Source organism: Thermobia domestica, chromosome 8 (assembly GCF_964235325.1).
Source record: "Thermobia domestica chromosome 8, izTheDome1.hap1.1, whole genome shotgun sequence".
Classification (NCBI taxonomy): Eukaryota; Metazoa; Arthropoda; class Insecta; order Zygentoma; family Lepismatidae; genus Thermobia; species Thermobia domestica.
In genome coordinates, this window is record NC_137461.1 from 283,857,023 (window position 1) to 283,871,153 (window position 14,131).

Consider the following 14,131-nt stretch of genomic DNA (forward strand, 5'->3'; position numbering starts at 1 on the left):
GTTTTTTGGTAAAAAAAAAAATCCAGAACCTACTCATCACTATCCTCATCACTGTATTACTTACAATCCGGAATGTACATACTTTACTTCTGTATTCTTACTTGTATCATACACAAAATGGCGATCACCATAGCAACAAACAGGATTATGATATCATACTGTTCCAGTCCATTAGCTTCACACACCACCTACTCGGCTATGCAACTTATGCTTATGAATCCAAATCCAAAGTAGAAGCGTTATTTTGGAGTTTAAGGTGGATCACTAAGTATTCTCGGTGCTATGCTTGAATAGTGCGGCTTTGCCGGGTAGTGTCGAGTGTGTAATTGTGCCAGATAATAAAGGACGTAGGTCTAATCATGGAATTCTGCTTGAATACTTTCTGGAGAAATTAGTTTTCGATCCTCTCTGCAATTCACAGCTAAGTTCCGCTTTTCGAATTGCAACGCTACAATCCAGGAATTAAACGTGCAAGTTGGCAACAACGCATTATGGCGTTCAGCGCAACTTTCTTCTCAAAATCTATTTCCTTAAATGGAAATTAATATTTAGATAAAATGTGAAACATAACACTAAAAACGGTCAAAAAATATATCTATTTCGTAATAAGATCGCTACTTTTAATGTACTTCAAACATTCAAATAAACATTTCATAAAATTGAGCACTTCTAGTAAGATCTAACAGCAAGTGCCATCTTGTGAGCTCATTGTAAAACGAATCAAATATTTTCCTTTATTTATTACCTTTTTCGATATTAGAAGACACAACCAAATGAATGAGTGTCTTGTGTTGTAGCTGAAACATAACTGTATCTTATAGTACAATATTTATAATATATAACGTTTCATTGCGCAGTAGTTAAGGGAATGAGCTAAAATATGTACTGACTTCCGGGTGGTGATCCACCTTAAATGAAAAAAGTTAGGAGAATGATTGGATGTGTGTGTACCTTAGTGATGACGGAGAATTTCTCCCTTGAAACCTGTTGATTCGGAAACTGCTTGAAACCTGCTGACACCTTCTGTAACAACATCTCAATTTGTTGCTGATTAATTGGTCTACCCTTTGGAAAGTGAAACCTGAAAGAGAAATTACGCACTAAATGTAACAATCATAAATATGCATCTACATTCAAATTAAGTATCTATAAAAGCATTTGTAAGTGAAATAAATATTAAATATTCATCATTATTAGTATTATTATTGAATGAGTCAATGTGTTTTGTTTTGAGAAATGCATATTTAACAGAGCGTGAATATGAACAGATGATACACCACAAAATTTTAATGCAATAATATTTCATCAAATACACAATATTTATTGTACAGTATATATCGTGCGTAAAACTAGGCAATTTACTTATTTAGACTCTCTGGGTACAACAAAGAAATAAGCCACCCAACTGAGTGTAATCACTACGCCTGTAGCCAACATCAAAATTTAGATGTAGAGAAGAGGAAAATCCATGCGTTGAAGCTAGGATAATGTACTACAAGTATACTTTGGGGTAGTTTCTCGTACTCCCGTGAAATACTTTTATATGATAATATCCGCTAAGATACAGTGAAAAGGATCTTTTCACACGTTTCTAATTCTCATAGATTATATTATTTTATAAAAGAAAAAATCATATAGTATTTTTGTTGTTTTAAATGATGTAAACATGTTACTGAAGAGTATACTTATGTACAAATACACATACAGTCTGTGTGATCTAATAGATTTCTTGTCTCTACAACGAATACAATAGAAAATAAACTGTAGAACTTGTCCTATGTATTTATAAGTCAACAGATTCACTTCCGAGTTTTTTTTTTTTTTAATAGCATATTCCAGCTCCCTGTCAGTTATATATTTTTAGAATATGTGCATTAAGTAGTAGAAAAATGTAGGCATCCGAAATACATGTCAAATAAAGCTTTATTTTAAGAGGAAAAAATATTCGTACTGTAGGGTAGAACTGTTACAATATAATGTGGCTTCGTCCATCTACAACAGTAAGTTGTCCCGAGACCTACTTGGGCTGGGGGATCGAAAGTGTCAACCTTTTCACAGTGGCGTTGACGGCGAACACTATACGCTAGGAAGCATGATTGCTGAGTTCTTAATGTGGGGAATGTTGAAACATAACATTTTCTTTGTAAGATTCCCTGTTGAAAACTAAACGCTACAACATTGTATATTAATTCAATTCGAATGCAATTTAAACAATGGAAAGTGAATGTCTGAATCTTTAACACGTAACTAAGTGACTTGATTTCAAATGTGAAAAGGAACCTCTTCTTTATCCAGGGTCAAGTTATACTTAATAGAAATAATTAACCGAAAGTTAATTCCAAACACCAATGACTGCGACTGAGAGTATTGGGAACAGCATTCCGCTTGAAGCCACTTTTAAGAACGTCAACACGCTTTATGGGTTTCGCAAGGACAAGAGAACCAAACAGCTTAAATGAAGTAATAACGAATTGGAGTGAAGAGTTTACATATGCATAGAAATATTTTCTACTCTTTTCATTTGAAGTTTTTGGATGTGGGAGAGAAGAGTGCTTAGCACTGGAAAAGTAAAATTTACTTCAAAGTTTTTTTTTTTTTTTTTTGTGTGTGTGTGTAAATTTTTCATCACAAATGAACAGCCCGAACAGAGTGTACATGTATCTCCCAATAAAGCGTATCTTCAGCAAATAATGGTGTGACAATGACTTCTATGTACAATACCGTGTCCTCATGCTCTCTTTGAAAAATGTAATATTAAATAATAATAATAATAATAATAATAATAATAATAATAATAATAATAATAAATAACTCAATGGCCTATGGAACCCGGAGGTTCAATGCTGAGTTCACGAAAGTTCTCCACTGACTTCTATCCTTAGCAACTGGACCCAGTTTCTACTTTGTATTCTTATTTCTGCGAGATCAGACTTGACCATATCAGATTTGTGTAAAAATTGGTGTACAGCTTTATTACAGTGGAAGATTAAAAAATCCCAAATATTACCTCTCCCCCCTTGAAAGTGTCTCCATACAGGGTGTTCAAAAATGTCAAAAAATGCTTTATTTTTCAGTTACAGTGATTATTAAAAATTGTAATAAAATGGTTAATATGTGCACTAGAGACGTGAAACAAACACCTTGGAAAGTTTAAAGATTGCTCTGTAGGTTGTACTATATTGAAAAAAACCTGTAAAATAAAAAAATAACACTTCAAAAATTCAAATTAAGATTTGCATTTTGAATTTCGCACAGAAACGTCCCTCTGATTTTTTTTTTCAAAACTGTCCAGATTGTAGCCTCATATGTGTACTAAAACAGCACAAAGTTGCATTTTGGGCACTCAATGGGATCCGATTCAAAATTCAACTTAAACCAAGCATTGCACGATATTGACCATGTCAATATCTGGGTTCAGATCGATAACCATTTGCCTGTACCTACAGCATCAAAGGAATTTATATTCAATTTCATTTGTTTCTTGATATATTCATTTGAATTTACACAATTATTCACATTTCGAGTTATTTAGAGAGGTATTACGTTTCCGAACAGTACTCAATACAGGTCATTATTCTTGTTAGTCAGTATGGATGTTTCTAAATTTTTATTGGCTACATTGATACATGTTATTTTCATTTCTTTGTTTCAGGATTGCTGTCACAGATATGTGGATAATTGAAATAGGAAAAATAATGTATTGACTAATTGTTTGTGCTGAGTGTGTGAAGTGATTGTGAGCAGTGTCACTGTGTTTCATAACATTTGATACAAATATTGGGAAAGGGAGGAAAATATATCCATCCCTTTCATAATATGTGCTGTAACAGCAATCCTGAAACAAAGGAATAAAAATAACTTGTGTAAATGTAGCCAATATAAATCCAGAAACAACCATACTGACTAACGAGAATAATGACCTGTATTAAATACTGTATGAAAACGTAATACCTCTCTAAATAACTCGAAATGTGAATGATTGTGTAAATTCAAATGAATATATCAAGAAACAAATGAAATTGAATATAAATTCCTTTGATGCTGTAGGTACAGGCAAATGGTATCGATCTGAACCCAAATATTGACATGGTCAATATCGTGCAATGCTTGGTTTATGTTGAATTTTGAATCGGATCCCATTGAGTGCCCAAAATGCAACTTTGTGCTGTTTTAATACATATATGAGGCTACAATCTGGACAGTTTTGAAAAAAAATTCAGAGGGACATTTCTATGCGAAATTCAAAATGCAAATCTTAATTTGAATTTTTGAAGTGTTATTTTTTATTTTACAGGCTTTTTAAATATAGTACAACTTGTAGAGCAATCTTTAAGCTTTCCAATGGTGTTTGTTTCACGTTTCTAGTACACATATTAACCATTTTATGACAATTTTTAATAATCACTGTAACTGAAAAAATGCCGTTTTTTGGCATTTTTTAACACCCTGTATGGAGACACTTTCAGAAGGAGAGAGGTAATATTTGGGATTTTTTCATCTTCTATTGTAATAAAGCTGTGCACCAATTTTTACAAAAATCTAAGATCGTTAGGTCAGATTTTGCCATTTCATTGGTTGATTTCACATGGAATGTCCCTATATCTACTTAATGTTAGACAGATTCGTTCTATGTATTTTTCTTCCCCCCGCACAAACTTGCTTGTTCTAAATAACAATTACAGAGATTTCAACCGAAAATTATAGAGTAAGTCCACAGTCAAACCCCGAATTTGATGCCTACCAAATTGGAAACCAACACTGCGCATAGGAAAAATATTTCCCCTACGTACTAAGTAAGCTAAATTCTACTTTCATGCCAAGCTTGGTCAGGATCGAACAAGTTTTGTGGAACGTTCAAGATATATATATATATATATATATATATATATATATATATATATATATATATATATATATATATATATATATATATATATATATATATATATATATATATATATATATATATATATACTTGTGTAATATATATTTGTGTGTGTGTGTGTGTGTGAGGAGGGTCCCAAAAATAACAGTAATTTCCTGAGTAAAGCATTGATTTTTTTTTTTTGAAATACAACTTTGTTTTAAGTACAACTTTAATCACCCTCAAAGTATTCTCCGCAGTTGTCGAAGAAACGACCGAAACGAGGCTGATCTTGAATGGTCATTTCTCCTCTTTTAAACCGAGCAAAACATTCTTACTCTTTCGTCTTACTGAGAGCATGTTCTTTATAAGTTATTGCAATATCACAACAGTTTCTGCTGCGTTCTTGCCAAGTAAACAACAAAAAAATCAGTCACACGTTGGTCATGAAAATCTGTTATTTGTGTGACGAGTGCACTACAGACACACACACACACACACACACACACACAGAACAGCATTAGAAACCCCACGTCATTGTCGGTTGATGCCAATTGGTATATTGCAGAGGCCGCGGTGGCTCACTGGTAGAGCGCTCTGGTGCATGGGGTCCCGGGTTCAAACTCTGCTCGCGCCAAGTGAATTTTGTGGTTGACAAACACCGTGTGCGTGGGCTTCCTCTGGTTCTCTTCTTTCCTCCTACTTTCTTCATTCCACCATTTCACTCATTTCTCATAATCACCGTCTCCATTAGCCTGGCCGACATAATCGTGGGACATAAAACTCAAAGATTTAATTTCATTTTTTTGACTCAAGAGATCCTCCCTAGCGGCGCAACCTCGTACCAAAAGCACACGATGCGCAGGAGTACGTGTCGGGACTCCCCTCGTATATATGAGCGGTAACTTTCGAGGAACTCTTAAAGGAAGTTCAATATTCTCATACAATGCAATGCAGTGCCACACACTAAACAGGCTTCCCCTCCCACCTACAGGTACATATCCAAAATTAAACTACATACTGTTCTGTGGTCAGATCCCAACCCACTCTACCTAATAAATCAATCTCGCCGGAATGGACGGTGGTCACTGTTTATCCCTAAATCGCTCATACATTATCCTTATGATAAGTGTTTCCCACGAGACGAAGAATTTCTCGTCTTATCTCGTCTCGAAAAAGAGATAAATATACGAGGTGTGTTCAAAAAGAAACAAAACTTCTGCTGTAACTTCTTTGTTGCTCATTGTACAACATTTTACGTACTGCCCCCCTCAAAGTAGTCTCCTCTTCTATCAATACACCGTTTCCAACGTTTCTGTCATTTTTGGAAAGCCTTCTGGAACAAATTTTCTGGGAGGTGCGCACGTCTCTTGTTCCATTTTCCCCAGAAGGAAAACCAGAATCTCCTCTATGGTTTGGAAACGACGTCCTTTCAAAGTGATTTTGAGGAAAAGAAAAAAGCATGTTGGGGTTAGGTACGGAAAATAGAGTGGATGGAGCACAACGGGACTCTGGTGTTTTGCCAGATAACTGCGGATGAAGAGCGAAGTGTAAGTAGGTGCATTGGCACAATGCACCATTCGAATCTGTTTTTTTTTTCACAATTCAGGTCTCTTACTGCGCACAACATCCCTCAAACGCGCTAAAATGTCCTGGCACAACGTTTGTTTACCATCTGACCACGTGATTCAAATTTATGATGCACAAAGCCTTTCCAATCAAAAAACACAACCAACTTCGCCTTGAACTTTGACCTACTGATGCGTACTTTGTTTCGACAAGAAGACCTTGAATGAACTGAAAAACAATTGAAATGTATCTGTAAATGTTTTCCCAAGTTTGTAGCAAAATTTCACACACACGCCTTGTTCTACAAGCCCTTTGATTGTCACTGTATCATTAATCTGACGAACAGCTTGTGCCCGTGCTTAGTTCAGCGGCTATAGCTAACCAACTATCGGTCATAGCGAAACGCGGCAAATGGCAATTTGTTGTCTAAATCTGCTGCTAGGTGCACTCAAAAGTCGCAGCGCGCTCCCTCTGCCGGTTGGTGCGCAATTTCAAATGTTCGGTTTCTTTTTGAACACACCACGTATTTTCAAATTCAAGACCAGACTAGAAACGTGACAATTTGCGTCTCGTTTTCAAGATATGACGAGATTTTTTTTGTGTGTATCGTGGGCAACAATAGTTCACCCAAGTCTTACATCTCAAACACTGTTTTCTTGTTATATAATTCGCAGTAGAAAATGTACAAAACTGATAAAGCGATTGCACGAACACAATGAAGAGAATTTATCAATGTTTACAGATAAGCAAGTTATTACACATGTTCACTAATTAATGGGTTTAAATGTTGTTGTGCCACACTCAGTGATGAAAATTTTTTTCTATATTTTCCGGAAAATTTTCCGTTAACAAATATCAGTGATCAAGTAACAATTCCTCAGTATTCATAAATTGAATAAATTCATGTATAGAAATGTTAAAAAATGAAAGATTGTTTAAAGAATCTGAAAATTTTCATGGCTCAGACAATTTTCAGTACTATGTAGGAACAAGTGGAACATTTTTTTATGAATCGAAGAATTGTGTCCTGTACAGTGATGAAAATTTTCCGGAAAATTTTGAAACAGAAAATTTTCTGATTCATAAAAACATACTCCACTTATTCCTACATCATTGTTTAGCCGTGATGTGAGGTGAAAAATTTTCTTCTATATTTTTCCGTAAAATTTTCCGTTCTTAATAAATATCAGTGATCAAGTAACAATTCCTCGGTATTCATAAAATTGATTGAAATCGTGTGTAGAAATATTAAAAAGTGAAAGATTGTTTAAAGAATCTGAAAATTTTCATGGCTTAGACAATTTTCAGTACGATGTAGGAACAAGTGAAACAATTTTTCATGAATCGAAGAATTTTTTGTCTTGTATAGCGATGAAAATTTTCCGGAAAATTTTGAAACGGAAAATTTTTCGATTCATAAAAACATACTCCACTTATTCCTACATCGTTGTATAGCCGTGATGTGAGGTGGAAAATTTTCTTCTATATTTTCCGGAAAATTTTCCGTTAACAAATATCAGTGATCAAGTAACAATTCCTCAGTGTTCATAAAATTGATTGAAATCATGTATAAAAATGTAAAAAAAGTGAAAGATCGTTTAAAGAATCTGAAAATTTTCATGGCTCACAATTTTCAGTACAATGTAGGAACAAGTAAAACAATGTTTCATAAATCCAAATATTTTCTGTCTTGTATGGAAAAATAGAAGATTTTTTTATGAGTCGGAAAGTTTTATTGCTCTGTAAAAACAAATGTAAGGAATTTTCATGAATCGGAAAATTTTCATCACGATGTAGAAACAAGTGAAAACGCTTTTCATAATCCGGACGGTTTTGGATATTATGTATAGTGATATTAGGTGGAAAATTTTCCACTATATTTAACTGCACATTGAGATATACAATTCCTGTAGAGGAAAATTAGACAGCAACAAATTATAATTTTCCATTTAGATTTCGGGAACCAGAAAATTTTCTAATATTTCAAGTTGGGAAGTAAAAATTTACATATTGTTTTTTTCTCTCTCAATTATATCTACTTATTTATAAATGTTGCAGAATGTAAGTCTATAGAAGTAGTAAAGCTATGAGAAAACCGTCTTAGGTGTATTAAACTGACGAAATCTTATATTGTAAGATCAAAGGTGGATTCTGAGGGAAGAACGCATTGAAGTTTTTGAAACATTCTTCAAATGAAGAATTGTTAGATTTTCACTTCATGAAACTTTTTAAGATAATATTTATTACCAATAAATTTTACGACTAAACAACGATGTAGGAATAAGTGGAGTATGTTTTTATGAATCGAAAAACATTCATGACTTTTGATAAATTGAAATTTTAAATAATAGAATGGGATATTTGTACTCTACGAACTCATGTTCTCTGCACTTTGCATACACACACACACACACAGAGAGAGAGAGAGAGAGAGAGAGAGAGAGAGAGAGGAGTTGAATTTAGTTGATTTTGAGTTTAACGTCCCTTTCAGGAGCGAGACTATATAAGACGGGACCAACTGATTAGCGTGAAATCCGAACTACATTAGCTCCCGCTGAGAATCCAGGTCTTCCATGCCAAAGGCGCGTATGCTAACTGCTTAGCAACGAAGGAGCTCGCAGATGAAGAGAGAGAGAGAAACGCTTGTGTAAAATTTACTTCCCAACTTGAAATATTAGAAAATTTTCCGGTTCCCGAAAGCTAATAGGAAAATTATAATTTGTTGTTGACTAACTTTCCTCTACAGAAATTCAATTTTGTGGCTGAATGTACAGTTAAATATAGTGAAAAATTTTCCACCTAATATCACTATACATAATATCCAAAATTTTCCGGCTTATGAAAAGTTTTTTTCCACTTGTTTCTACATCGAGATGAAAATTTTCCGATCTATGTAAATTCCTTTCACTTGTTTCTACAGAGCAATAAAACTTTCCGGTGCACAAAAAGTTGTTTTACTGTTTGCTTCAAAATGAAAATTTTCCGACTCATAAAAAGTTCTTCAATTTTTTCATATAAGACAGAAAATATTTCGATTCATGAAAAATGGTTTAACTTGTTCCTACATAGTAGTGAAAATTGTGTGAGCCATGAAAATTTTTGAGATTCTTTAAACGATCTTTCACATTTTTACATTTCTGTACACGAATTCAAACAATTTTATGATTGCTGGGGAATTGTTACTTGATTACTGATATTTTTTTAGAACGGAAAATTTTCCGGAAAAATATAGCGGAAAATTTTCCACCTCACATCACTAGCCACACTCATGGTGGACCTCTCGTGAGGTTGAAAATTCTGATAACTTCTAGATGAAATTAAGATGAAAATCAGAACATAAATTTTGCACAGAAACTTACAAAATGAGTCGAGTCGAGAAAACTTTATTTCTCATTTCGCGGGAAAAGCTTTTCTTGTTTTGTTTTTTTAATCAAATTTAGAAGTTATATATATATATATATATATACAGGGGTATACAAAACAATCTAAAAACACTTCATACAGGACACGTAAGTTTGGCCCTCCACTGTACAACACATGTTGCGGCGGTTACCGATCTTTTTTTGTTTTCAATGTGTCATGTGGACCTTCCTTTTCTGTCACCAGTAACCAGTTCACCTGTGTGTGTCGTGGTGTGAAAGTGGTGCGGTAAAATGGGCGACCTGACAGACTTCCAAAGAGGCATGATCGTTGGTGCCCGTCTAGTTGGAGCTTCAGTGGCAACAGTGGCAAACATTGTGGAAGTATCGAAAGGCACTGTGTCCAATGTCACGAGGGCATACACAATTCATGAGCAAACGACATCTGCAAAGCACAACAGTGGTCGAAAGACAATCCTGTCAGATAGGGACCAGAGGGCATTAAAACGGATTGTAGCAGCTGAAAAGAAGACCACTGCAATGAAAATTACGTCTGAACTCAATTCTGGCCTACAGAACCCGGTTTCATCAAAAACAGTGCGACGGGAACTTTATAAAATGAAAATTCATGGCAGGGTCGCTATCAACGAAACCCCTGGTCACAGCAGTAAATGCGAAGAGGCGTATCCAGTGGTGCAAGGACCACAAGGCGTAGACTCATGAGCAGTGGAAACACGTAAAGTGGTCCCATGAATCGACCTTCGCCTTGTTTCCAACAACCGGTCGTGTTTACGTATGGAGAACATCGTCGCAGGCCTATGATACAGACTGTTTGCTCCCAACTGTAAAGCATGGGGGTGGTTCTGTTACAGTATGGGCAGTGATATCGTGGTTTTCCGCAGGTCCCATCAAACCCTACATGGAATGATGAATGCTAAGGCGTATGAGGCCATTTTGGGGGACCAGGTTCTACCCATGGCCCAAATATTGTTCCCTGATGGTGATGCCATCTACCAAGATGATTTGGCACCCTGTCACGCTGCAAATACGGTGAAATCATGGTTTGAGGATCATGACCAGGAGCTATCACACCTCCCCTGGGTCCCACAATCACCAGATCTGAACATCATTGAGTCATTGTGGTCTGAGTTAGAAAGGTGTGTTCGGTCTCATTACCCTCCACCAGCATCCCTTAAGGAACTGGAGCATGTTTTGGGGGAACAATGGTACAACATTCCACACACCACGATTCAGAAGCTGTATACGTCCATTCCACGTCGGATCCATGCTGTTTTAAACGCAAAAGGAGGCCCCACACCATACTAGGTATGATTTTACACTTTTGCAAACGTTTTAGATTTTATTGTCCAACCCCTATATATAGGATTGGTGGAATGAGAAAGTGGGAGGAAACGGGAGTACCCCGAGAAAACCCACGAACATGATGTTGTCCTACCACAAACTTACTTCGTCGGAAATCGAACCAGGGACTGACGCATCAGAAGTAACTGCTCTATCACTGAGTCATCGTTACTTCTATATCCATTTTCATTGGGGGCTGCTTTTAAGTCATACAGCCTGTATTTGCTAGTTAATAAATAAATATGACAAGTAGATAACCTGCTATCCACTTTCCCAAAACTACAAGATACAAATATAAAGACAAGTGAGTACCCAGTTTAGTTTCAAAATAAAAATGTTAATGTTAAAAGAAAACACGTGGCTTTTTGCATTTTGAATTAATGTAGAACTCTCTACTACGAATTGTGGCGGAGGTTAAGTCTCTTGTGTTACGACTGCTACCATTCTTGAACATGGGAAACTAACGGGAAATCTTTGTACCGTATCTCAATGCAACACATTATGTTGACAGTTCTCCGGAACTCAACTGTGACACTCTTCTAAGAAGAACCAGACTAGAAAGGAAACAGCTCAACACAAGATTAATAGGGGCATTAATCAAAGTTTTCATTTTATATTAATTCTCTCATTAAAAGTACTCCAATTAAACAGTAAGTTACAATGAAGAAAGCACCACAGACAATTCATAAATATTAACAATATAGGATCTTTATTCTCACGGTAGTACTTATTTGTCAATCAAATATTGAATTGAATATTAAGCTAATTTCATAGCTTAAGGCAGGCAATCACAACAACTGTGTCGCACAGCTCCCAGCTTCATGGAGTGTGTCGCGAAGTTTTAGAACTAAAAAATAAATTTTAAGCCATCCAGGAGTCTATTTCTCACAGCAACAACTCTTGTAATGTTTTTATTATTATTATTATTATTTTTATTACTATTATTATTATTATTATTATTATTATTATTATTATTATTATTATTATTATTATTATTATTATTATTATTATTTACAAGTAGTCAAATATCATGAAGTAGAAACTCTAGAATAATCTAGTAAAATTTCTATCCAAACAAAAAAGGAAGCAAGGTTTTCTACGAAAAACAGGAAACAATGTCACCACTGGCGCCTCTGTAATATAAAATTTGGAGGGGACATCAAAGAAAATGATTTAAATGGTAGTACCTAGCCCAACTTGTTTATCTTCTATTCCATTTATTACCTTTCTGCTTACTTTCACAGACCCCCTGAGACATATCAAGAACTCTGTTGTAATCGTTTCACACCCTGTATATTATATTCTAAATAAATATAATTATAATTATTTGTATCATATTCTGTCGTTAGTAAATAAATTAAATTAGAATATCGAATGTTTTGTACTCCAAAATATAGGGGAAGCGTCTCCCTCGTTCCACCGCCAGAGACGCCCATGAATGTCGGAATTAAGACTCCGTTACTAGTAACTCCAGATCAAAATTCAGATATTTACCAGCAAAACTACCGCAACCAATGTCGGAATTTACACTTAATTTACCAGCAACTCAATGACAAAATTCGGATTCCATTTTGCCAATAACTCATTGTTCGAAATCACACTCCTTTTACCAACTCAAATGTCGAAATTTAGACTCCATTCACCCGCAAAAACATCAACCAATGTGGGAATTTGGACTTCATTTACCAGCAAAAAGCAGCAACCAATGTTGATATTCAGACACAATTTCTCAGTAAAACCAAACGAGTTGGAATTCGAACTACACTTATCATCAAAACCAGCAACTAAGTTAAAATTTCCACTCCATTCATCACCAAAACCAAAAACCAAGTCGAAATTCAGACTACTATTTGTCAACACAAGCAGTAAACAAAGTAGAAATTTGGAGTACCCTTATCAACAAAAGCATCAACCAATGTCAGAATTCGAACTCCTTTCACCAGCAAAAATCAGAACAGAATATCGAAATTTGGACTCTATTTATCAGACAATCGCAGCAGAATTCGGGAATTCAAAACGGAAAATCATAGTAGAATATGGGAATTCCCAGCAAAACTATGAATTCGATGGCAAGAATTCCTTTACGATCAAAATATGTAATCCAATGTCAGAAACAGCGATTCTTTTATTATTTAAATCAAACCAAAATTGTTGCAGCCAAAAATTTAAACCTGAACTAAATCTTAAAGGTTGGTTTAAAGGGACAAGTTTTGTCGATAGATGCCAGTACAATTTTCGTATCTCTTCCATGTATTTTTTACCTTTCACGAAAATTTACAATTTCTTTTACAAATTTCAACGTAGAGACTTCAAATTTTTAGAGAAGGAACTTCATAACCTATTAAAGGGAACAAACCGTGTCGATTTTTTAAAAAGAATTTTCTTCATTGTTGAAATGACTTGATTGTTGAAATGGATATCCAAGCCTTTAACAATGGAATTGTTTTAACAATGAAGAAAATTCTAAATAAAAAAATGGCACGGATTGTTCCCTTCTCTAAAAATTTGAAGTCTCTACGTTGAAATTTGTAAAAAAAAAAAAAAAAATAAAAAAAAGTAAATTTTCGTGAAAGGTAAAAAATATATGGGAGAGATACAAAGGCTGTAGTGATATCTATCGGAAAAACTTGTCCCTTTACACTAACCTTAAAGAAAGGTAGCATAGATTATTAAAATGACATTTAACAATTATTCTGAACTAAATCCAAATAGTTCATTCACTTCATTTAACTACAAACTACCGCCTGTGAGACACCAAACTTCTGCATACTTTTCTCCATTCAGTATTAATTCTCAGCGATAGTTGTTTTGAAAGTGTTCAGTGTGTCAACAATGTTTATAATGACAACACTTAAAAGTTGTACTACGTTGTATCGAACTCCGTTAACACTTGAGAGAGAAGGCTTGGCCATTCGTGGGGTGGTGGTCTCTGAGGATGCAAAGTGGTTGACCTTCGAGACAATAGAGAATCTTGCGT

The 14,131-nt window shown here is 34.9% G+C and overlaps 1 protein-coding gene across 8 annotated transcripts in view; it reads right to left on the reverse strand.

The window, feature by feature from the left end:
• Window positions 1-14,131, reverse strand: part of LOC145693650 (uncharacterized) — a 363,723-nt gene that overhangs the window by 65,073 nt on the left and 284,519 nt on the right. For all 8 annotated transcript variants that reach the window (XR_014132812.1, XM_081769857.1, XM_081769856.1 and 5 more), the window contains exon 4: window positions 952-1,081. Coding sequence is in view for 7 of the 8 variants with exons in the window: in XM_081769857.1 (XP_081625983.1) it covers window positions 952-1,081 (130 nt within the window). In the remaining variant the exon portion in view is untranslated. The remainder of the gene's footprint in view (window positions 1-951; window positions 1,082-14,131) is intronic.